Source organism: Mytilus californianus, unplaced genomic scaffold (genome assembly GCF_021869535.1).
Source record: "Mytilus californianus isolate M0D057914Y unplaced genomic scaffold, xbMytCali1.0.p SCAF_11, whole genome shotgun sequence".
Lineage (NCBI taxonomy): Eukaryota > Metazoa > Mollusca > Bivalvia > Mytilida > Mytilidae > Mytilus > Mytilus californianus.
The window spans coordinates 34,008,131-34,034,807 of NW_026262593.1; the positions used below are offsets into that span (position 1 = coordinate 34,008,131).

Here is a 26,677-nt window from a genome sequence, read left to right on the forward strand (position 1 = left end):
TCCGATATTATGATTAATTAATAGCTAGTGTATTTTTCATATATCGCACAGAATTTATTCATGTTAAACCCCCATTCTATTAACTTGTACAATCAAGTAGTATTTGTACAACTGTTTTACAGGATGCCTTGTTATGGAATAAATTAGGTGCTACTTTGGCCAATGGAAATAGAAGTGATGAAGCAGTTGAGGCCTACCATCATGCATTACACATATCGCCAGGTTTTATCCGGTCGCGATATAATCTTGGAATAGCATGTATAAATCTGGGAGCTCACAAGTAAGTAACAATTTTTATGCCCCCGCCGTAGCGGAGGGGGCATTAAGTTTTACCCTTGTACGTCTGTACGTACGTACTTACGTCCCAAAATTGGTTTCCGTTCTCTAACTTTAGTTTGCCTCAACCAAATGTTATGAAACTAATACACAATGCTTATTACCACAAATCACAGATCAAGTTTGAATTTTGGTGGCCTCACTTTTACCGTCCTAGAGTTATGCCTCTTTACAAATGGAAAATTGCTGAATTTATCGTTTCCGTTCTCTAACTTTAGTTTTCCTCAACCAAATGTTATGAAACTTACACATAATGCTTATTACCACAAAACACAGATCAAGTTTGAATTTTGGTGGCGTCACTTATACCGTTCTAGAGTTATGCCCTTTTATAAATGGAAAAATTGCTGAATTTTTCCTTTACGTTCTCTTAATTTAGTTTGCCTCAACCAAATGTTATGAAACTTATACACAATGCTTATTACCACAAAACACAGATCAAGTTTGATTTTTGGTGGCGTCACTTTTACCGTTCTAGAGTTATGCCCATTTACAAATGGAAAAATTGCTGAATTTTGTCGTTTCCGTTCTCGAATTTTAGTTTGCCTCAACCAAAGGATGTGAAACTTATACACAATGCTTATTACCACAAAACACAGATCAAGTTCGATTTTTGGTGGCGTCACTTTAACCGTTCTAGAGTTATGCCCTTTTAAAAATGGAAAAATTGCAAAATTTTTATTTTCTTCTAAATGTCAAAGTAATTTTTAAAATTGGAGTTATCTTCCTTTGTCCATGATTATAGTTGAATCAACTACAATCAATGCTTTATACAATGCAATGTTTAATTTTGACTTCCACTGATAAAACACAGATGAAGTTGAATTTGGGCAGTGTCACTTTAACCATTATTGAGTTATGCCGCTTTATAAATCGAAAGATTGCAAAATTTTTAGTTTCCATTCTGTAACTTAAGTTTGCCCCAACCAAACATTATGAAAACTATACACAATATTCATTACCACAAAACTAAGATCAAGTACAAATTTTTTGTTTCCGTTTTCTAACTTTAGTTTGCCTCAACCAAATGTTATGAAACTTATACACATTGCTTATTACTACATAATACAGATGAAGTACGAAATTTGGTGGCAACACTTTTACCATTCTTCAGTTATGTCCCTTTATAAACATAAAAATTGCTGAATTTTTCGTTTCAGTTCACTGACTTTAGTTTGTCTCAACCAAATGTTATAAAACTTATACACAACCGTTCTAGAGTTATGCATGTTTACAAATAGAAAAATTGCTGAATTTTTATTTATTATGTTAAACATATCACCAGGATAAACACAATCACATTTTAGCATGAGAGCTTGAATACAATGTATGGGAGGGAAGAGGGCTTAACAAATTAGATTAAAATTACAATGTGCGACAGATTGGACAGCATTATGCTAGAAATATTGTGTTAAGATCTAGCATTATGCCATACTCTTATCACTAGAGTTACAGTTAGTTCTGTTGGAGTTTAGCAAAGACTTACAATAAAAGACTCAATAAATGAGTTTAGTCCTAAAGTTTATTACTTTACTCATCCATAATAATTATACTCCTAGAAATCAGATTTAATCTTAATTTTTGTTTATTGAACCAAATACTCCCTCAAAGGCAAAGCTAATATCTGAACATTTTGAATTCTCTGGCCATGACTATATTAATTCTGCCACTACTTTTGAATGTCAACAATTATTAAACAATCCATATGGAGGCAAAGAAAACTACAGTGTTTCAGATGCATATTACTGGATTTTTATGTAAAAGGTGTCTTAAAGGGACATTAGCTACGAGATATAAAATAAAATAAAATATGATTTTTGTCGAGCCTTCGACTTTAGTCGAAAAAGCGAGACATAGCGATCCTACATTCCGTCGGCGTCGGCGGCGGCGTCCACAAATATTCACTCTGTGGTTAAAGTTTTTGAAATTTTAATAACTTTCTTAAACTATCCTTGATTTCTACCAAACTTGGACAGAAGCTTGTTTATGATCATAAGATAGTATCCTGAAGTAAATTTTGTAAAAATAAAATTCCATTTTTTCCGTATTTTACTTATAAATGGACTTAGTTTTTCTGCCGGGAAACATTACATTCACTCTGTGGTTAAAGTTTTTAAAATTTTAATAACTATCTCAAACTATCCTGGATTTGTACCAAACTTGGACAGAAGCTTGTTTATGATCATAAGATAGTATCCAGAAGTAAATTTTGTAAAAAATAAAATTCCATTTTTTCCGTATTTTACTTATAAATGGACTTAGTTTTTCTGCCAGGAAACAATACATTCACTCTGTGGTTAAAGTTTTTAAAATTTTAATAAATTTCTTATACTATTTTGGATTTGTACCAAACTTGGACAGAAGCTTGTTTATGATCAAAAGCTAGTATCTAGAAGGAATTTTGTAAAAAAATAAATCCATTTTTTCCGTATTTTACTTTTAAATGGACTTAGATTTTCTGCCAGGAAACAGTATATTCACTCTGTGGTTAAAGTTTTTAAAATTTTAATAACTTTCTTATACTATTTTGGATTTGTACCAAACTTGGACAGAAGCTTGTTTATGATCAAATGCTAGTATCTAGAAGAAAATTTTGTTTTCTTCCAGTTAACATTACATTCAGTCTTCAGTTAAAGTTTTTAAACATTTATTAGATTCATAAACTATCCTGGATTTTTACCAAACTTGGACAGAAGCTTCTTACAATCAAAAGATAGTATCAAGAGGAATATTTTTATTGATTTACTTCCTCATTTTTGTTGAGCCTGCGATTAACAGAAAAAGTAGGCGAGACACTGGGTTCCGCGGAACCCTTACGAATTTTTTTATGTTCAATCATTAATGAAAGTGAAATAGTGAAATCATAATTCGCTTTAACAGCCAGTTTGGTTCAGTTTTGTCAAATTAAGCAAAGAAACGTTGCTAATGAATTACTCACTTGCAAGTGAATAATACGACTTCATTGAATCCGTATTCATGTGAACTTTAATTGATAACTATAGCTAGAGATGGGCTAAGCATGAACTAGCCATGTTCAGTTATTAAATGGAAAAGAGTGTAAACATTGAAAGTGAAACAAGGGTTACCCATTTGGTTGACTGGTTAGATCTAGAAAAATGAAAAAACGATTATTAGCATATTTTTTTAACCTATAATATGAAATTAAACAGACTTAGAAAAATCCAATTGCACGAGTTAGCAATCTATTTACATCTATGTTTATGTTTATATCGGGTTATATGATCGTTGGCAGTCTTCAGAGGTCACCTCGATGGTTAATTAGATGGCGTCTAGACTAAAACACACACAAAATGCTGATATATACTATCCAGTCTATGCATTGTCAATTGTTTATTTTAGACTTTTTATAGGTTGCACTTTGTAAATACAGCTGTTTCTGAAACCACACCTCTTTTGGGGAGATATAGAATACTCATAGATAATTAATTTTGTTTACATACTGGTTACCAGTTATGATCTGTATGTTTCATCTCATAGAGACATAACTTGGGAATGTTACCAGTAAATATACATATGCATATTGTTTATATTGAAATCTGTGGTAATCCTACAGTCAAGGTAGGGATAGTTAAGAAATTTAGTGTTAGTTTAAACTCTTAGAAGTTTGGGGCATATAAACGTTGAAAATATGCCACACAGCCCTATATTTTGACCTTTGAAAAAAATTGTAGTGCATATGAACTTTTTATTCTAGGATATGATTTTTTTCAAAACTTCATAGTAAAAGTGGTACAGTTTTAGCTGTAAAAGGAGTTCCTATGGAAAATTGCATTGTCAATATTTACAGAAATGCAACCTATAATTTGGATATGCGTTTTAGTATGTTATAAGTCGAATATAAGAATTTGAGTCAAATCGGTGAACATGAATTTGACATCTAATGCCCCTTTAAGAATCTGAATGATATTTGCACTTAAAAAGAAAAATTATCTGAGTTATTGCCCTTTGTAAGATTAAACTTTTACTGCAACAAGAACTTTTGAATGATGTTCTTCTATTGGTTTGTATAGAGTCTTTAATTTCAATCTATGGCTTCTCCTTTGATTTGAAATTCCTAAGAACGTTCTAAATATTGCAGTGATAGGACGAAAAACTTCATATAAAAAAATTAAAATGCCATTGATAATTTTGCTTACCTAAGGAAAATCCCTGAAACTCCTAAATCACCTTTAATGTTAGAGATAATGTGATGTCTAGTTGTGAATCTTAAATTAATATTGATTTTAAAACACAGAAATTTCTTCTTAAGGACATTTCAAACCGAAGACTTCAAAAATTTGTTTGTGCTACCTCTTCTGCAAGAACATATAATATGGAATTGAATTCTTCATGCAAAAAGATTAAGAGGTATAATTGAAAATTCACATTTAAGACATTTCAAACCGAAGACTTTGTTTGTGCTACATCTTCTGCAAGTACATCTTATATTGTAAAGAAGTGGAAATTGATTGATGGATTGTTGTTTCCTTGTTGTCCAATCGTATAATTTCATGCTATTCAAGATGAGAACAAATAATTAATACAATAGGTAGATTCTGTAGGGTAGGGGTCAACAATGATGAAACGTAGAAACTGGCACTGGAAAACAAAAGCATTTTGGATAGGAACAGACCATCTACAGACCCCTCAGAGAATTGTTACAAGGGTTCTTTAATGTGTAGAGGGTGTAGCACTCTTTCTACATGTGGTGTCGGATTTAACATCCTCATTCTGACCACATTCTGACAACACGTGGCTGGGTATTTCTAAATCCCTACTATGGCAAGGGTTTTACTTCTAGATGAAAGAAGACCAAGGGATGACCATATATCTATACTCTAGTCAACCCTAGGCATTAATTGACGTAGACAAATGAGATGAAGAAAAAAGTAAGATGAAATGCCTGCCTTCATGCATGTAGACCAATACTATGAATACAAACTCAGCATGTTGGTGTAGTTCAAAACTAGATCTACATCATAATAATGTAATTTTGGATGTAACATGTCTTCTGATTGGCTGAAAGATTTTTATCAAAAAAAAAAATCTTTCAGCTCATAGACATAATTTTATCATGTGACCGTGACATCATTAACATTTTTTTCATGATTTACTACTTAAAAATGGAATTTAGAATTAAATTACTAGGAATGATTGTAGTATTTTTTCTGTCTTTTCGAAATAACATACAAAATGTGGTGCCCTCTTTTTAATAACACACTACACGGGTTATTAAGTGTGCACCCCATTTTTTATGTTATTTCTTCATTAAAATAAATACAGTCATTGCTTAAATTATTTCTTTTTATGCCTTTAACTAATCTTGATATTGTTATTTCAGTGAAGCAGTTGAACATTTTTTGACAGCTTTGAATATGCAGAGAAAGAGTCATGGATTGAAAGACCCTCAGTTAGTAATGTCGAAAAATATTTGGGGAACATTGAGAATGGCAGTTTCACTTATGGGACGACCTGATTTGTATGAAGTTTGTGATAGAAATGATTTAGACAGTTTAAACAGAGATTTTAACATGGAATCCTGATATCAACTAAATATGGGGGAACATTATACTACTCAGGAAAATATGGATTATTTACCCGGAGTTTTGAATTTGATATTCAAATAGATCCAGAAAAGTCAGATTTATGTTGAAAAATAGGTCACAGTGGCCTTGTGCACTTGGCATTTGATATGATACATTGAAAGGAATATCATCTTTCACCAAACATTGCAAGCATGTGATATTATAGTATATTTTAATTCTCTTTAAACTTTCTATGTTATGGGCCATATTTGAGAGAAGAGAGCGAGTTTTGTAATTCTATAATTGGAGCAATACCATATAATAACAAAGTTTGTTATTTTCAGTAGAAGTTAAGCTTTGCTAATAGGAATGAATCTGTGTGCTATTGATCATCTTCCAATGCAACACAAACATATATGCCTATTTTCACTAGATTTGACCTTCTTCATGTAGGTTCTTACACTTTTAATATTTGGGTAATAATATTTTCTAATGCAGTCATCTGATGCAACTATTTTTACAATGATTGCTGTCTTTTCACTCTATTTACTTTTCTTTTGATGAGAAAAAAATTCTTTCATTATGATATGATATCAGTAATAGCTTCATTCAAGTTTTATGGCACTAATTGTAGATGAGCTTGTATACATAATAAAATGTTTGTGCATGCATTTGGTCGAAAGCTGTGTGGTAGGATCTCTGATATAAGAACTGTTTCATCATTTAATTTGTTCAACCTCTCTGTAGCCATTGATAGTCATTAAAGAGGCACTTAGTGAGTCATTTATATGTGTAACAAACTAACTTTGTGCATGATATCTCATCATGATTTACATTTTTCTGGTATTCTAAAGTCATATACTGTGGATTCATTATTATTCGTGGATTTTGTGGGTATAGATGAACAATGAATTTTTTTGTTCAACCAAGGACAAACTATCTTTAGCTGTATTTGGCAAAACTTTTAGGAATTTTTGGTCCTCAATGCTCTTCAACTTCACACTTTATTTGGCTTTTTTATTTTTTTTTCATTCGAGCGTCACTGATGAGTCTTTTGTAGACGAAAAGCGTGTCTGGCGCAATTACAAAATTTCAATCCTGGTATCTATGATGAGTTTATTTCTATATGCTTATATGCAAATTTTGCCAAAACCATAAAAAATAAAATATCCACAAAATTACAATCATTCCTTTATCCACGAAAATAATTGAATCCAAGTAAAGCAACAATTTATTTATTCATTGGAAGACAATAATTCAGTTGAACCCCTTCTTCTTCCTGACCTTGCAATAACAAATGGTAATCATGAGCATTTGCATATGTTTGGTATTAAGACTATGGTAAATACTTCCATGAGGCTCTAATTTTCTCTTTATTTGCAGCAGGAGTTAAACCACAAAATTTAACTACCGGTATGTGAGCACTTGATTGTCCAATTTATGCATTGTACAATGCCTTTAAACATGAACAATGAAACATGATAAATATTTAACTGTCAATTCTAAGGCCCAAAACATGAACAAAACATGACACAAAAATAACTGATAGCTTGATTTACGTCAATACTATATAATAATGATAAATATGAAACAAACTGAAAAATTTTCTCTTAAAAAAAAGTTAACTGAGTTTGTAAGAGTGCATTAAAACTTTAATGAAGCTATATTGATATCATATAACTAAGCACAAAAAGACAGAAATTTAAGCACATGCATTATCACAACATGTAAAATTGCAATTGTATACATGCCTTTGTATATTTATCAAATAGTGATATGAAATTTTAATGAAGCTTAATTGATATCATCCAAATTTTGTATGTTCTTGAAACATCTGTTTTATCTAAATGAGTCAAAACTTTGGTATGCAATTAATGTTGACAGCTTAAACATCTATGATTGATATGTTATTAAACATGTTATCTTTGGTCTTCAATTATTTAATACAGAGTTGTTGAGAAACCACATAAAATACAAATGATTTACACTTAACATAAGTATCAGATATATTGTACATTTTTAGTAATTGATGCAATATGGTTCAAATGAGATAATCTCCAGTTTATCAAAATAAAATCTCAATAAGGAAAAGTACAGTCCATCACACATTTCAACTTCTACATGTCATATGAATGTCTGGTAGGTCCAATTCATAACTTTTTTTGCTGGTCCGTATGTGTCTTATTACCACTTGATAAAGAGTTTATATCATTCAAGTTTTGTATGTTCTTGAATAGGTGATTGTGTCAATAACATTTTTATATCCCGAGACTTTTATATATCATCTCTTCATATATAAGATAATAAAAAGATGGAAATTTCAGCTAATATTTTGATATTATAAATTGCTAATTTTTGTATTAGTTAATAGTTCTACTTTATCAAAAGAATCCTTTGATATTTGGTATAATGTTCAATTATATTGAATGGAAAGGTCCATTGTTTTTTTAATTAGTCTGTTTATATGTGTCATACAAGTGAGTGGTTTATCTAGCTATAAAACCAGGTTTAATCCACCACTTTCTACACAAGGAAATACCTGTTTCAAGTCAGGAATATGCCATTTGTTTTCCATTCCTTTGATGTGTTTGAGCTTTTGATTTTGCCATTTGATAAAGGACTTTCCGTTTTGAATTGTCCTTGGAGTTCATCACTTTTGTTATTTTAGTTTTTACAAAGCATGATCATTTTCACATATCACTAGTATGCTCTTATCCTATTTATGGTTGTTGATATCCATAGGTCATTAAAAATATTTGACACATGTAATTTGATTTGAAATTTTTTTCAGAATTTTGTCCCAGTCCAACACTTATATCCAGATATAAGGGCACATATTTTGTATGTGAAAATGTTTTTTTTAAAACTATTTAAAAACACCATTGACAGCTCATTATTTCATTAGCAGATGATTATGGGGATATGTGGTAATTTTTTTTTTATTGAAAGAAATTCTTTTATTTGTGGCTGATTTACAGATGTAGAAGTGTCCATTTTTCATGTGACTTGATAAAATATATGTCTTGGACGATAGAAGGTTAATCAATATTACCATAATAACATTGAACAGTGGCATTGTGTACAATCTAATTATATTGATGGATATCTTATATAAGCTTCCAATGGTATTTTCATGTAAAGACTGCCACCCTATTTGTAAAACACTTTGTTCATTGAGACTTATTGTGACATGCTTTTATCTTGTTTATGAATGATTGTTATAGAATATTGATTATTTCCATTAAATTATTTTTATACACCAATCTCGAGTGACTTATTATGTTTGAGTTGCACTTGTTGACTCAAGGTCAATCTGCATAAACAATGTCATCGAGCAATCGGTTCTTACTGGGACGTTATAACATAAGGATTGTGAAATAGGAAATTTATGGGAAAGTGCACAAATTAGAAAGTCGTCAATTATATGATGTCTTCATACATACATTTAATAGTGACTAATGTCTTGCCTGCCACACATATCACAGTATATGACATAAGTGTTACTTTTAAGCACTGACAACACCTGTTCTGAACAAGGATTTGTATAGTAAGAACTATACAAGTTCCTTGTTCTGAAGTATTGCTTTTTGGTCCATTTCAGACCTCCAAAAATGGCAGCCAAGGGGAATAACTTACACTCAAATTACCTCATATCGAAACCTATCTATTTTACTGTTCCAGGCTTTCTTTCAGATCTGATGGGTAGCCACTCCGTCTTTGATGATACTTTGAAATTTTAAAAAATACTGAAGATGGAGTTTTCCTCACAAATTTCTCAGCTTTTGTATAAAAGAATTATTTGATATTTTGTCTAGGACTTTATGATATCAGGAACATATATATTGACATAGATATATTGTTCCCAGATTATATTGAGTTGTAAACAATTTTCAGAATTTCCTGGCAGTCACTTCCTGTTTAAGGGTACTTTTTTGATAAGGTAATATATATACCTTCTGAAAATGAATTCGTTTGCCCATATCTTATAAGGAGACAAGGTAAACTTGATATTATGCACTGTTGATTCATTGTTGTTGGTAGTGTACCAATTTAGTTGATTTCATTGTTATAGTGAAACACTTAAATAAATGAATCCACAGTACATCAAGGGATAGAATATCAAACAAAATAGTATGTTCCTATGAATAGCTGTTTTGCTAGGCATAGCTGTTTCCTAGGCATATCTGTTTCCTAGGCATAGCTGCTTCCGCTGCATAGCTGTTTCCTAGGCATAGCTGTTTCCTAGGCATAGCTGTTTCATAGGCATAAGCTGTAAATTTCAAAGTATGTTCATTTTTTCTGTAGTTTTGGTATAAAATGACCCCTTTATGGACATATCCCTCTGTTAAATGTTTATTTTGAATAATAAAAATAACCAGTGCGCTCTTATATGCAATTACAGGTATAAATTTTTCAGCACAAGCCAGTTTAAGGTATTGTTTTGACATGAATTGACTGTCACTTTATTTAAACGTATTGTAATATGCTAAAATGGTTATGAATGCTGAACAATATAGACTTCGAATTAGAAAGCAATGGGACTTTGAATTAGTTGTTTAATTCCTGACACTAATGAACAAAAAACAGATATGAGAGACTTCAACAAACGACATCACTGGATTGCCCATTTCAGGCTTTGAATAGACACATGGAGAATGAGGTGGGATTTATTATGTTTGTGATTTCACAACCCTCTTTTCCTTGGACAGTGGCGTAACAACACAACACGAGAACACCCTTTAAAATCAGTTGGAAAGGGTTTCACCTTGATCATGGTCCTTATAGGTTATTTTAGCTCTTCAACGTTTGTATAGTTTTGGATTTACAAATATTAAGGATTAATATCTATCTATTCAAATCCTTGTAAATATTTAGACATCAAGCTTCACACTAGAGGCATTACTCATCGTAATATGCATCTGCTACATTAAAAACTATTGTCTCTAACGACATTTTTTGACATATTTTAAGTTTTTTTTGCTTAATATCTCTTGTAGTGTAGTACTAGTAAGCAACAGTAACTATGTGTAGGATAAAATTACAGTAAGAATATATGTACACAAACCAGTACAATAACGCCTACGTATCAATTATTACAAATACTGGTGTCTGCCCGTCGAAACCACCACCAAATTAAGATCGCAATCGGGCAGAAAGGTCGCATACAATTGTAAGCTAAGGATTCTATCTATATATTGTTCTTACTTCACAATACGAAACATAAACAGCTTAACACTATATAAGGTTTATGAATTTGGCGATGTTAGACAAGATATATTTATGGTATTTGGATGTAAAACTTCTGACGAAGAATATTTTGACTTTAACTATTTTTTAACAATTGTTGGTTTTTGTCGAGCCTGCGACTTTTGTCGCAGAAAGCTCGACATAGGGATAGTGATCCGGCGGCGGCGGCGGCGGCGTTAGCTAACTTCTTAAAAGCTTTATATTTTAGAAGGTGGAAGGTCTGGATACTTCATACTTTGTATATGGATGCCTCATGTTACGAAGTTTCCGTCAGTCACATGTCCAATGTCCTTGACCTCATTTTCATGGTTCAGTGACTACTTGAAAAAAAAGTTAAGATTTTTTGTAATGTTAGATTCTCTCTTATTATAAGTAATAGGATAACTATATTTGGTATGTGCGTACCTTGCAAGGTCCTCATGCCCGTCAGACAGTTTTCACTTGACCTCGACCTCATTTCATGGATCAGTGAACAAGGTTAAGTTTTGGTGGTCAAGTCCATATCTCAGATACTATAAGCAATAGGTCTAGTATATTCGGTGTATGGAAGGACTGTAAGGTGTATATGTCCAACTGGCAGGTGTTATCTGACCTTGACCTCATTTTCATGGTTCAGTGGTTATAGTTAAGTTTTTGCGTTTTGGTCTGTTTTTCTTATACTGTATGCCATAGGTCTACTATATTTGGTGTATGTAATGATTGTAAGGTGTTAATGTTTAGCAGGCAGGTGTCATCTGACCTTGACCTCATTTTCATGGTTCAGTGGTCAAAGTTAAGTTTTTGAGTTTTGGTCTTTTTTTCTAATACTATATGCAATAGTTCAACTATATTTGGTATGTGCGTACCTTGCAAGGTTCTCATGCCCGTCAGACAGTTTTCACTTGACCTCGACCTCATTTCATGGATCAGTGAACAAGGTTAAGTTTTGGTGGTCAAGTCCATATCTCAGATACTATAAGCAATAGGTCTAGTATATTCGGTGTATGGAAGGACTGCAAGGTGTACATGTCCAACTGGCAGGTGTCATCTGACCTTGACCTCATTTTCATGGTTCAGTGGTTATAGTTAAGTTTTTGTGTTTTGGTCTGTTTTTCCTATACTGTATGCCATAGGTCTACTTTATTTGGTGTATGGAATGATTGTAAGGTGTACATGTCTAGCGGGCAGGTGTCATCTGACCTTGACCTCATTTTCATGGTTCAGTGGTCAAAGTTAAGTTTTTTGAGTTTTGGTCTTTTTTTCTAATACTATATATGCAATAGTTCAACTATATTTGGTGTATGGAAATATTTTATGATTTATTTGGCAGTCACGCAGGTTTTATTTGACCTTGACCTCATTTTTCAAGGTTCATTGCTCAGTGTTAAGTTTTTGTGTTTTGGTCTGTTTTTCTTAAACTATAAGCAATAGGTCAACTATATTTGTTGTATGGAAGAATTTTAGCTGTACATGCCTGCCTAGCATGGTTCATCTGACCTTGACCTCATTTTCATGGTTCATTGGTCAATGTTTAGTTTACTTGGTTAATGTTAAGTTTATGTGACAGTTGTAATAAAGCTTTATATTTAGGACAATCAACATAATATCAATAATTAGTAAAGAAGGCGAGACATTTCAGCGTGTGCACTCTTGTTCAATTTACAAAGCCTCTTACATATCTGATCAAAAGACAAAAAATGTCAATGTTTTCTCAATTTTTCTTAATGAGTTCAATAGATATGTATGTTTGACAATTAAAAGTAATGTTTTAGCAACCATTAGAAAACATACGAATAATCATTATGAGTGATAGCATTTAATATATATTTGATGTAATATGAATTTTACAACTAATTACTTCCCTGAGTGATTAGTGGAATGTAACAGGGAACATCAGGAGGAGCTTGGACTCCTGAAGGATATTGTAACAAGCCAATAATTGAAATAAATATTTAATTATTAAAAAAAAAAATATATATCTATATTTACAAATCTGCTGTTGTGCTTGATCACAGGTCTTCACACTGACACCATCAACTGACTCCTTATAGTTAAGTTTCCCTTAAATAACAATTTTCCACATTTTAATCAGCAATACAAAATCTACAAAATTGCTAAAAACCGACTAACACCATCAATTAACTCAAAACGAAGTTGTTGAGCTTATTTTTTTACCTTAGAGCAGACCGTACGTTGTCACATTATTGTCATCAGGATAGCATAGCATCTTCAGTTTTGTCGGATCCTCTTCAAATTATCCACTCATCAATATCTCGGATCAATTTGATAACTGAGAAAGAACAATTTTTTTCGGGAGATGGACTTTTAAAAAATATTAATATTAATGTTTTATTTTACTGATAATCAGTTTTATGTAATTCCCATTAAGATATTGTCTTGGGTAAAGTTTTCGGCATTAATATCGTTTACTAACTTTCACAGAATGTTACGAAACTTGGACAGAAGCTTCTTCGTTTTTAAGAAAAAAACATCTGGAGAAAAAAACATTTGAAAAACAAATTTTTCTGTAGTTTACCGATAAACGTACTTAGTTTTTGCAGTCAACATTACACTTTGAGACACGGCGTTCCGTGGAACCCATTATACATTTTTAAATATTTTTAATTCTGATCCAGATGAGCGATTCAGACTCATTGGACCCTTTTGTTCTTACGGCCATTGCGTTTTCTTTTTTCCCTCGACTTATGCTATGGTTTTGACTGTCACCTTGGTATCATCTCTTCTTTTTTAAAGGGACCTCGGTGGCCGAGTGGTCTTAGTAATCACTAGCCTGTCAACACTGAGGTTTTCAGTTTGAACCCCGCACGAGGCAGGGGCGCTAGACTCCAATCTTAATTGACTAGGATTTTCTATTTTCCTGCCGAATGTCGGTGGTTCTCTCCGGGCACTACGGCTTCCTCAACCAATAAAAAAGCCAATACGATTGAAAGAGGCGTTATGCACCAATCAATCAATCAATCCTATTGGATCGGATGTTTTTCAACTGCATATTTTAGATTAATAGAACTAAATTACAATATATTTACAGATGATTTAAGTCGAACGTTATTAATTTTAACGACAAATGACTCCATCAGGATATGACAGCTTTAGAGAAAACAATTTTTGAAAGAGATAACGATTTTCGTTTTCAATTTTTTATCACAAGTGTCTAGTGTGCATTCCCCGTTTCCATTCTCAATTGTATGGTAGCTAAAACATGCAAAATCAAACGCCAAAGTGACATCGAAACCCAGAGTGTAAATAAATGATGAATACTGGTTTATCTGCGTCATAGATTTTATTTGCGTGAAATTTTTGTCTCGATACCAGTGTATGTGTTCTGTTGTTGTTAATCACACAGCTTAAACTGTTATTCGATCGGTAGTTTTTCAAAAGCACTTTTAATAACATCGATAGAATTATTAAAATATGTTTTGAAAAATATCCGTTGTCCATGCATCATCAATGAAGAAAAATGGGATCCTTCAGAGTATATAAAAATACGATTTGTATGATTGCCAGTGAGACAACTTTCCATCAGAGACCAAACGACGTAGATGTCACAGTTTAGAGAGAACAAAAGGGAGATAAACAAAACATATTTTTTATCTTGTTTAACTGGTGTACTGTGAGTTCATGTAAACGAGTTATAGCATTCAAAACTTACTAATAGAAGTTAGCTATTTTGTTAAGAGCGCTCATATCTTCAATAAAGTGTTAGTAACGGAGAGTAGTTCATGTCTGATGAACTGGTTCATTAGTCGTCACAGATATATCTATTTTACAACCATTTTATTCTGTGTAATTGAGAATATTGTAATATTTTTAATGGTTGTGAATATTCTGTGCATTGAATTGTACAAAATGTGTCTAAATATAAATAAGAAAGATGTGGTATGAGTGCCAATGAAACAACTATCCATCCAAGTCACAATGTGTAAAAAGTAAACAATTATAGGTCAAGGTACGGCCTTTAATACGAAGCCTTGGCTCACACCGAACAGCAAGCTATAAAGGGCCCCAAAAAGACTAGAGTAAAACAATTCAAACAGAAAAACCAACGGTCTAATCTATATAAAAAACGATAAACGAGAAACACTTATGAACAACACCAACAAACGACAACCACTGAACAACAGGCTCCTAAATGCATTTATTCATATATGTACGAAAGACTAGTAGGCACATTATATTATTAAAATTTCTCACTTCCAATTTGCCATATTTTACTTCTAAAAACTTAAAAATGCTCACTTCCAACTTGACATTTCTTAGTTTCATGTTTACATTTCGCACTTCCAAGTTGGCATTTTTCGGTTCTTACCTTAAATTTTAATTTCCATATTAACATTTTTCCGTTCCAATTTGAAAGTGATAAATGTTGATTAGGAACTGAGAAATGTCAAGTTTGAAGTGATAAATATCAAGTTGTGACTGATATATTAGTACATATGCTATGATTGTTTTCACAGAGTTACATGAAATTATCAATTCCATTGACATAGAATAAAATAATAGTTACCGTGCGGTTTACTCCTGGTTTGCCCACTTTTGATTACACCAATTATTTATTAGTAAAGAAAACAAAAAAGACAAAAGGTTTAATGAGCATACAATTATATAGTCTGTTTCAACTTAGGTATATAGTTTATCAGTGTTTTCTATATATATTTAGGTATTTATTTTTTTTGTAATTCCATTTTCATAAAGGTATACATAAATTATAAATAAATCATATATTTTTTCTCTCAATAATTTAACATACATGTAAAACAATGACACTAGCCTGTTTTAAAAGTAATATAAAAAACTAAACAAATTTCGTTCGCCGGGTTTTGGGGCTGCTGAAGGCCCGAAGAAGCTAAAAAATGCAAGTTCTGTTTTAATTATTTTTTGACAATATTTTGGTCTCAAGGCAAAATATATAGTTTAAGTGTAAAACTTTTAGTCTTTAGAGACAACATCAAAAGACCAATATGTAGGATAAAGCAAAAACATGTAGTTTACATATAGTTTTATGGATGTGGCTGCTATTTTTTTTTAGATAAAAAATACTTAAAAAAAATAAAAGTCAAGTTAAATTTTTTTTTTACTAAATTACAAATGGAAAGCAACACTAAGAGAATAAAGTTAATGTTCCTGAGACCATATACCTTAGTTAAATTAAACCCATTTTCGGACATTTAATTCAAGTAAATTAATATTTATACATTATATTATTTAAAGATTTGGGAAGATTTTCCCTAAAAAAAAAAAGAAAAAAAGACGAATTTTGGAAGAATCTGGTGCCATCTCATACTAAATAGCATATATAAAATGGCTTAAAAGACCTGCCTTGAGTTATTTATTTTCAATACATTTTAAGTCAGTTTATTTATTTTCAAACTACTACAGGACAAACCATTATTTTTTTTCTTATTATCAAGGCTGAGTTATTTATTTTCAAAATCCTCCCCCCTTAGAATATCAAATGGTCGTCACCTAATATATGAAGAAAATGCTAGCTTGGATGCAGATTACTGTTAAAATTATTTCATTTGTAAAGCTTGGCTACTGAACACGGTTGCATTTTTATTCTAATTGTTAGAATTTATTGTCAAATTCAATACATTTTCCTGATAAAAACTACATTGAAAATTTTCATTGATTTAATAGCAGAATATAGTATTTGATAAAATTTTACAGGTAAAATAAAAGGTAAAAAATATGACTATAATTCAGAAATAAACTATAATTGTTAAAACAACAATCCACCCTATGTTTACATATGCATGTAATTAAAAGTGGGCAAACCAGGATGACACCTTACCGTGCATTCAGTCTCGATGGTGAAAGTGCATACCAACGTTTGAAATTGTAACTTTTAGATCACTAACTAAAACAAAGCAGTTTGTAATGGACAAAATTTTGTAAAGCAGTTAGTATATGATATTAATCTAAAACAGCCGGTAAAAGACCTGAGTTTTCATAAATTACACTATAGAACTGATCATCTAAATCAAACAATACTCGTAAATATGTAAAATTAAACGTAAATATGTTGAATTAAAATTTGGTTATAGAACATTCAAATTTCACTCTTCTAAATTCTTTTAATGTCACAAATGTATCAACAATCAACTAAATCTAAGAAAAATTTCAATTAACATTTTATTATGTATTTTAATACAAGCTTTGAAATTATCACACTTGCATATAATTTGAATCAGTACATTAGGAATATGAGACAACACAACATAAGTACTAGTATCTTTTCTGATGGCAGTTACATAAATTACCAATCTTTCTGATGTCAGTTACACAAATTACCCATCTTTCTGGTGTTATTTACCTATATCACCAATATGTCTGATGTCTGTCACCTCAATTACCAATATTTTCGAATGAAATATTTCTATTAACAATCTTTCTGATGTCAGTTACCTATTTTCACCAATATTTCACATGTCTGTCACCTTTATTACCAATATCTCTGAGGGCAGTTACCAAAATAACAAATCATTCTGAAGTCCGTTGCTTCTAATTACCATCTTTCTGATGTCAGAGGTAACCATTTTTTTATGTCAGTGACCTCTTTCACCAATCAGTCTGAAACAGTTACGACTGTTTGACCAATTTTGTTTTTTTTTATGGCAGTTGCCTCGATTTCCGATCTTTCTGATGTCAGTTACCTTTTTCACCATTCTTTCCGATGTCACTTACCTCTATTGCCAATCTTTCCGATGTCAGTTACATCTTTCACCAATCATTCCGATGTTACTTACCTCTATTATCAATCTTTTCGATGTCAGTTACATAGTCTAGTCAAACCATTGCCAAGACGCCAGTCTATTCATTCACCAAGACTCTTCTGGAATCAGCGCTTCCTAAATCTGTCGGTGAAATAAGCTCACCAAATTATATTCACTTATTTCCTTTTGTGCCTAATTTCATTAAGTTTCAATGGTTTAATTTACTGATTTCCGTTCACTAATGGTTTGTAACTTTTATTTGTCGTCACTGGAAATCGAACTACCTGCTTGAAGTCTGTTATGCATTACTGATACTAAACACATCGACGAAACCGCTAAGATACCAATTGGTTGTAATTAAGAAGTCTACTTTATAGCACTTCGGTGTTGACATGAATATCAATTATATGGTAATTTTTATAAATTTCCTGTTACAAAACTTTGAATTTTTCGAAAAACTAAGGTTTTTCTTATCCCAGGAATAGATTACCTCAGCCGTATTTGGCACAACTTTTTGGAATTTTGGGTCCTCAATGCTCTTCAACTTTGTACTTGTTTGGCTTTATAACTATTTTGATCTGAGCGTCACTGATGAGTCTTATGTAGACGAAACGCGCGTCTGGCGTATTAAATTATAATCCTGGTACCTTTGATAACTAATTATAAAGTACAAAAGACGAAGAAGAAGAAAATTGCAGATGTTGTATATTATGAATCAAAAACATGCACCTTAGAACCTGTGTAATCTTGTTCCCCTTGTGTTCAAAGTACAACCAACTATCTGTTGCGAAACGGTCGAAATATCATTGTTCCAATTGATAGACTTTCCCTTACTACTGAATGTTTTATTCCATCCACAATACGAGAATGAAAAAAGTAAAATCACAAAAATACTGAATTCCGAGGAAAATTCAAAAAGGAAAGTCCGTAATCAAATGGCAAAATCAAAAGCTCAAACACATCAAATGAACGGATAATAACTGTCATATTCCTGACTTGGTAAATAAGCGTGATTAAAAATTCGCAACATCGACTCTATATCTAAATCTAAGAAAGAATTGAAACACGATAGTGTCCAGAGTAAAGTTGCAACGTATTATCTGTACGGTCCGTGTGTCCGTGTGGATATGATAATGAGGATGTTCATCATTTCTTTTTCGTTTGCCCAAAATACACTTCATGTAGAGAAACTTTACTCAACAATCTTAATTGGTTTACCGAAAACTTTGTTTAAGATACTAAACTGTTCATTTGTGGAGACTCTGAACTTTCGAATGAACAGAAGCTCTTAATTTTCAAACATGTTAAAGATTTTATTAAAAAGTCAAACAGATTTCTAGTACCTAATAAAGTTTTATAGATAATGGCACGGACCAACATTATCATCAAAACCTAAGTCATCATCACAAAAAAATATGATTTCTCAATATTTGCTTCTTCTTTTCTTCTTTTTATTTATAGTTCGTATAATATTTAATGAATTTGTTCATTTTACAGGTTGCACTTTGTAAATACAGTTGTTTCTCAAACCACGCCTCTTTTGGGGAGATATTTAATATTCATAGGTATGTTAATTTGTTAACGTACTGGTTCCCATTGATGATCCCTGTGTTTCATCTCATAGAGACATCACTTGGGAATGTAATCAGTATTGAAAAACATGGTAGCGGCTAAATTTTAATTCTTAGGAGGTCCAAAAATTGAGGTAAGGGTAGTATAGAATTTTAGTATAAGTTTAAACTCTTAGAAGTTCAGGGCATATAAATGTTGAAAATATGCCGCACAGCCCTATATTTTGACCTTTGAATAAACTAGTAGTGCATATAAACTTTCCGTTCTGGGATATTATTTTTCACGAAACTTCATAGTAAAAGTGTCACACTTTTAGCCGCAAAGGGAGTTCCTATGGGAAATTGCATTGTCAGTATTTACAGAATTGCAACCTATACAGGGTTAAAAAAATAGAACATACAGAGTTTCACAAAATCTGGTTTATCTCAGAGATTTTAAAGAATTTAACTCAAATATGAAGTTTTATAAATATTTCATGAAGATTGAGAAAATCCTGGGCCTTAACTATGATGACTCAGCATAAATTCACAGTTTACAGTGTGCATGGTTTACTTAAAGCCCTGAATTCAAAATGAATTAATAATATATGCCTATTTGTAATTTAAATTGTTTAGAAGTGCTTATATTTACTCTTCGCAGTAATTGCGACTCATTGATTCTTCCTAAATATTTTTGGTGGGGTGTTTTTGTCCTGTCGATAACCCAAAAGTAAGCCGTAACGCCTAAATGTGCTTTTTTGTGACCGCGGCATAAAAAAGTACAAGCTAGAATTACAAAAAGACCTCAATAAAACTAACAATAGTGTGTTTTATCCTAAATATGTAGTAAATATTCCACATTGCTAGAAACAGGGAAAACAATTAGGAAATGTGAGGCCCCAGGGGCAAAAAACAGAGAAAAATGCCTACCCCTGAGTCATAAAACAGATAATTTAACTTGTAAATGCTACGATTTTTTTATTTTAAAGGTCTTTTGTAAAGTAAACAATAACTGTGCTAGGAAGTTATGCAAAAATCAGATGTAAGCAGTCATTTCAATCAAACTTTTAGTGAATTTATGCACCAGACTGATATCTTCATAAATACAACTTTTGCAAATATGGTTTTGTCTGAACACTTCTAGTTCATATATTAACTAACTTATGTTAGATATATGGTTAGGGATGATACTGTTGTGACAAGAATTCTAAACTGACCATTTGAGGCAGAAATTGTGAACTTTCATTGACAAATAGGCATACAGTAAGATGTGGACTGGAGACACAGGCAGAATTGGATACTTTGTATAATCTTGAATGTTGGAATGCTTAACTACTAAACAATACATTTATAGTATTCTAAAATGCTTTCAATTTGTTATCAGAATAGTTTCAAACAGGTTTTAGACAGTTCATGTCAGATAACATGCACATAGGGTAAGCTGGCAATAATTAGAGTCTTGTTTTCAAAATCTTTAAAAAATTGAAACAGGGGTAGGGGTATAAAATGTACTGTAAAAGGAAACTTAGAGTATATGCAGTGATTTCTTTAAGGCTATAATTCTGATAAATAAGTATTGTTGTGAGAAAAAGTGTTTTTAGAGAGTTTTCTATTTGAATAAATGTTTGTATAGGTTGCACTTTGTAAATACAGTTGTTTCTCAAACCACGCCTCTTTTGGGGAGATATTTAATATTCATAGGTATGTTAATTTGTTAACGTACTGGTTCCCATTGATGAACCCTGTGTTTCATCTCATAGAGACATCACTTGGGAATGTAATCAGTATTAAAAAACATGGTAGCGGCTAAATTTTAATTCTTAGGAGGTCCAAAAATGGAGGTAAGGGTAGTATAGAATTTTAGTATACAGTTGTTGTCCATTCGTTTGATGTGTTTTGTCATTTGATTTTGCCATGTGATTAGAGACTTTCCGATTGAATTTTCCTCGGAGTTCAGTATTTTTGTGATTTTACTTTTTTTTTTAAACTCTTAGAAGTTCAGGGCATATAAATGTTGAAAATATGCCGCACAGCCCTATATTTTGACCTTTGAATAAAATAGTAGTGCATATAAACTTTCCGTTCTGGGATATCATTTTTCACGAAACTTCATAGTAAAAGTGTCACAGTTTTAGCCGCAAAGAGAGTTCCTATGGGAAATTGCATTGTCAGTATTTACAGAATTGCAACCTACATGCATGCTCGTAATATTATTATATATATACTCATATTCTATTATGGAGAAGACTTCATAAGTATAATTTACTTGTGTCTCATCCATTTTGTTTAGATTTACCAAATAAAATATGTTTAAACTAATTCGTATAATATAAGTACGTAGCCGCGAGGTATAGATGAATGACTTGTAATTTTGACGTTGGAAGTAAAGATGTTTCAGTTTAAGATCGATACTCCCTTTTTTCTTTTTCTGTCCATTTTCTCTTGGTTTTCCGTTTTATCTTATCTTGTGTGTTACTGTTGACACTTTTGCAATGCGAAATGATTATTTCGGGTTTTTTGTTGTTGTGCATAATTGGCTTTTACACGTATTTCAAAATTAAATGATAATATACAATATGTCCATAGTTTTTTTTTAATTTAAGAGTGATTTTATCTGTTTTACTATATATCTTTACAAATGCATATTTTCAAATTACTTAGGATGTTAATTGTTCCTAGAAATTCGATAACATACTAATACATCGTATATTTACGTATAAATTATTTCGAATAATATTTATTTGGTAAATGATGGATAATATTCAGTATCATGATAATTTCCAGCACAGTATATTAAAAATGCACACGAATTTGTTTTTATATTTCTATCATGATTTGAATTCCCTACCTCTATAGTTCTAATAAAAAAAGGTAGTAACAAATTAATAACGAACTCAAAGCTGAATTCGAAAAGGGGAAGACGTCCGTATAAATTGACAAAACCAAACGCTCCACTATATCAACCAACTGAACGACTGATAAACAACTGTCATATTCCTGACTTGGTACAAGCATTTCCTTGGAAGAAATAAAAGGTTGTTTATTGTGAATCATTTATCCCTATTTTCAGGTGGTTCCTGATAAAAGGGCCTAGTTAATGAAAGAACTGATATGTGAAAAGACGTCTCAACAATAGTTAAATAAAAGACACAATGGATAAGCGTTGGCTCATTAATATATATCATTTACCCTCCTTGTTCATGGTATCTTTTAACGAACCAACGCTTATCCATTGTATCTCCTTTATAATGGTTATATAACCAATCTTTCTAGTAAGTTACTTAAATCTTAAAATTATCAATTTCCAATAAACGCATTTTCTGGTGTTTTGATATATTCACAACTTGGCTTTTTTGTTCATAGTATTATCGTATTGTGTTTCATTGGTGAAACATAATGTTTTATTATTGAATTTTCAGATGACAACAAATACTTATAGGTAATCAGTCTTGCATAGCTGATGATTAAAAGGTAATGATGTTTCTATAATATTTAGTTATATGAGCAGATCACAACCAACATGTTCTCACGCCAACATTAGGAGCATATCATGGGCAGGAAAACTTTTCTCTCCATGCTTTCAATATCTTTATTTATTGGATTACTACCTGTTTTTGCTGGTAAGTTATTTGATATTGTAATATTTGTTTATTATATTTAATTTTTGTGTAAATGTTTAAGTTTTTCGTACTAAGTTGGTTTTTTTTCTAAAAAATTACCGTTGATCAATTTAGAAATTGATTCGAAAATAAGGTGCCAACTCCGTCAGACAAAGTTGAACTTAGCAGAATTCTTTTATGTCCTTTTTTTTTGTTGTTTTCTAATCCATATCCATATATGTTTGGACATATTTATACATCCCTGGCGTTCATATATTTGGCATTGCGCGTACCTGATGAAGACAAATCCAGAAAAGCGCTTCGGATGGATGAAATTTATAAGGTGTTGTAATCATTCAAAACAACGAATTCCTATAAATAATTTAAGACTTATATCAAAGACATCTATTATTTTTACAGGATTTCTGATTACAATGTTGATAAACAAAAATTGAAAAAATGAAGTAATTAAAGTATAAAATAACTATATAACTTTAAACATTAAACGTTCTAGTGAGTGAACTAGTACATAAACTGTATGCTTATGAGCTTTCCTAAACTTCAAATTCTGGATCCCCCTGTTGGCATACCATTAAAAATATTCCTCATGCAATCAAAGCTGAAAAGAAAAACTATTTTTTAATCTATAAAATGCACTATATTTCCTTTACTCTTAATTTAGATTTCAGTTATAGTTAATTCAAGACAGTTGTATTTTGTGTTGAATTATACGCTGGATGTGGAATTAAATAAAGTTGTAACTAAACTTTTGAAAAATTATTGATTTGACAAAAAGAGGCGAAAGTTATCAAAGAGATATTCAAACTCATAAGTCGAAAACAAACTGACAACGCCATGAAAAAAAACTGTAAAACTATCAAAAGACAAACAACAGTATTCAAAACACAATATAAAAATCTAAAGACAGAGTAACACGAAAGCATCCAAAAACCGGGGTGATCTCAGGTGCCCCGGAAGGGTAATCATATCCTGCTCTACATGTGGTACCTCTCGTGATGCACATGAAAGTACAAAACAGGTGGTAAGTCTAATTTGTTTTAAAGTTTTATTCGAGGAACAAAGGACGGGATAATCATTGTGGTTACGATAGTTGGAAAATATCCGTCATCATCTGTCAAACTGATATCCAATAACGGTCAACCAACTCGTTATGGCATCATTAAATTGTTCTAAAGGATTATTTCAACTTCACCTCTTGGAACTCTTGGTTTAATAGCTTGCTTGTAAGCAGCATCCTCTATACAGGACATATTGTAGAAACTATGATATGAAATGCAAGCTCCGGAATAGCGTACCAACTTGGAGATATAAACTCCATATACAAGCGCTGCTGGAATGTTGCTACATAGAAATGGGAAGTTAACATCTTGAAGTGTAAATGAAAAGACATTTAATTCCTTTCCAAGACGTTATATGAAAGAAAAAAAAAAGAAAAAAATATAAAAAAAGATGGCTGCCGATGTTTATTACGTGTTGTATCGACTTAGTGATTTCAACAGTGAATTATCTGATTTAAAACTAACTTCAAACATTGGAAATGAGACCTATGGTACGCCAGAAGTACATGACGATACTTTCAGGGGGTATTTACCTCAAAACAGCCAAATGGTCAAATATTAATCAAAATAAAAACCCCAAGCCGTTCATGTGTAAACAACAATGACGCCATTGATGAATAACAAGAGACTCGATCAGAACTCTCAACTGGCCGATTTCTTACCGTACCAAGAATTTATATTCTTGTTGGACCAAGAACTCTCTGATCTCCCAAGAGATTCCTATATCTTAAAGCTCATTAATTTGACCCATAATTCTGAAAATACGATAGCTTGGTATTGCAGTATCTTAGCAAGCAGAGCAAAATCCATTCAGGGGTGTTCGATGGGAAAACTTTTTACCCGAAAAAGCACTAACAAAAGTTCATCTACACAAAAATATGCAAAGGACTGCTACATGATATATATGTTCATTAACGGTGATGATTCGAGCATTGATGATGTTTTCAGAAAAGATGATCATAAATCAATTAGTGATCAAAATAAAACTGTGACCCAAGAATGTAATATAGCATCGACATGACGGTAACTGTACAAACACTCCTTGAAAGAGTAGTACAATTAGAGAAAAACGAAACCGAAAATAACAGAACTATCAAAAACCTAAAAACTGAAAACGACAAATTAAAAACAGAACTTTCGAGCACGAATGCTCGATTAAATCAACACCTAATCAATTACGAACGAAAATTTACACAGTACGACGCTAACCACAAGTTAATTAACCAACAATCAAAAGCTATTGGAGAATTTGACTATAATTCGTATACAGCAAATGTAAATAGATTTGACTCCGAACTCGAGCGACATAGTGAATTGTGCGTTAGTCTACAAAAGAATATCAGCGATCTACAATGGAACTCGAAACAATGTTATGCTTCTAAAGCAATCCCACCGGGAACCCCAGATAGTCCACACACTATACAGGTGAACTCTAATACGAGATGTGGTCAGTTATCACCTACAGAAACACCAGACAGGCGATCACCCGTAACTGATAAACAAAACGGAGAGAAAAAATCGTCTAACGGCAATGATAATAATGATAACAGGAGGCGTGAAACGCAAAGCGAAGAAAACATAGACATTTCGAAACAAAATACGGAAAACAGTCACATTACGTATAAAATACCCGTTCAACTTAAAGGATTGACAGGCAATGTTGAAACAACAAATGAAAACTTTTTTTTGTATTACAAAGAATAGAACGGCTAGGTATTACCTATAGGGAATTGACTCAAAATCTACGTGGTCTGGCATCTTAAGTTATTTAGAAAATAAAAATTTACGTGCGACATACTTACGTTTGTTCAGCACGAGGAACAATGACCGCAGGATATCTGCAAAGCTTAACATCGCAGAAAACTGCGCAGAAATTGTTGAAACAGAAAACTTTTGGCCGAAAGGTGTTTATTGCAGAAAGTGGTTAAGCAACCGTGTATGGAATCAACGCTTTAAGGATGATGCTCAATATGAACCAGACTCACAATAATCAATTAAAATGCAGTGTAATATATTATTCACTCTTGTGAACTTGGTTACCTTGTTGCTTATACTGTCTAGTCTAAAACTTTTAGCATGGAATGAAAGAGGCATTATGTCCTCTACTGTATGTTTAATAAAGGTTTATGTAATTTATTAAGAAATATTGATTGTGATGTTTGTATTATCTCTGAACATACATAAACTTAAAAAGAAATCCTTAAATTATTATTCAAGTATTGAGCAAGGATACAAATGTAGATGTAAAGCTGATTCTCTGCCTAACTTTTATAAGTTGTATAATAGCACACTGCAATTTCTCTATCAATGAAATTTATGATAAGAACTCAGATTGAATTATTGGCCTTGAAATCAAAAGCCCATCTAAAGGGTCATTATATATTTTTGGTGCATATTTACCGTCTGATGAATCTGTAGATAACTATAGAAATGAACTTGGTAAATTAGATACATTATACACAAATAACAGTAATTATGGCAATGTTATAATCGCAGGGGACTTAAATGCCACTTGTCTTGAGAAAGAAAAATTATGTTCAAACAGGTACAAGTCTGTTGAGCTAATGAAATTTGTTAAAAGATGTCAATTGCTGTTTTCAGGTGGAAAAATTAAACATAAAGGGCCAG

The 26,677-nt window shown here is 31.9% G+C and overlaps 1 protein-coding gene across 3 annotated transcripts in view; it reads left to right on the top strand.

The window, feature by feature from the left end:
• LOC127719954 (peroxisomal targeting signal 1 receptor-like) overlaps nucleotides 1-26,677 on the top strand; it is a 156,587-nt gene that overhangs the window by 31,356 nt on the left and 98,554 nt on the right. For 2 of the 3 annotated variants that reach the window (XM_052226324.1, XM_052226325.1), the window contains 2 exons: nucleotides 123-280; nucleotides 5,678-9,124. In XM_052226324.1, the coding sequence (XP_052082284.1) occupies nucleotides 123-280; nucleotides 5,678-5,879 (360 nt within the window). In that variant the 3' untranslated portion in view covers nucleotides 5,880-9,124. Of the gene's footprint in view, nucleotides 1-122; nucleotides 281-5,677; nucleotides 9,125-26,677 lie in introns of those variants that run through there. The other variant, XR_007990567.1, reaches the window with a different exon arrangement.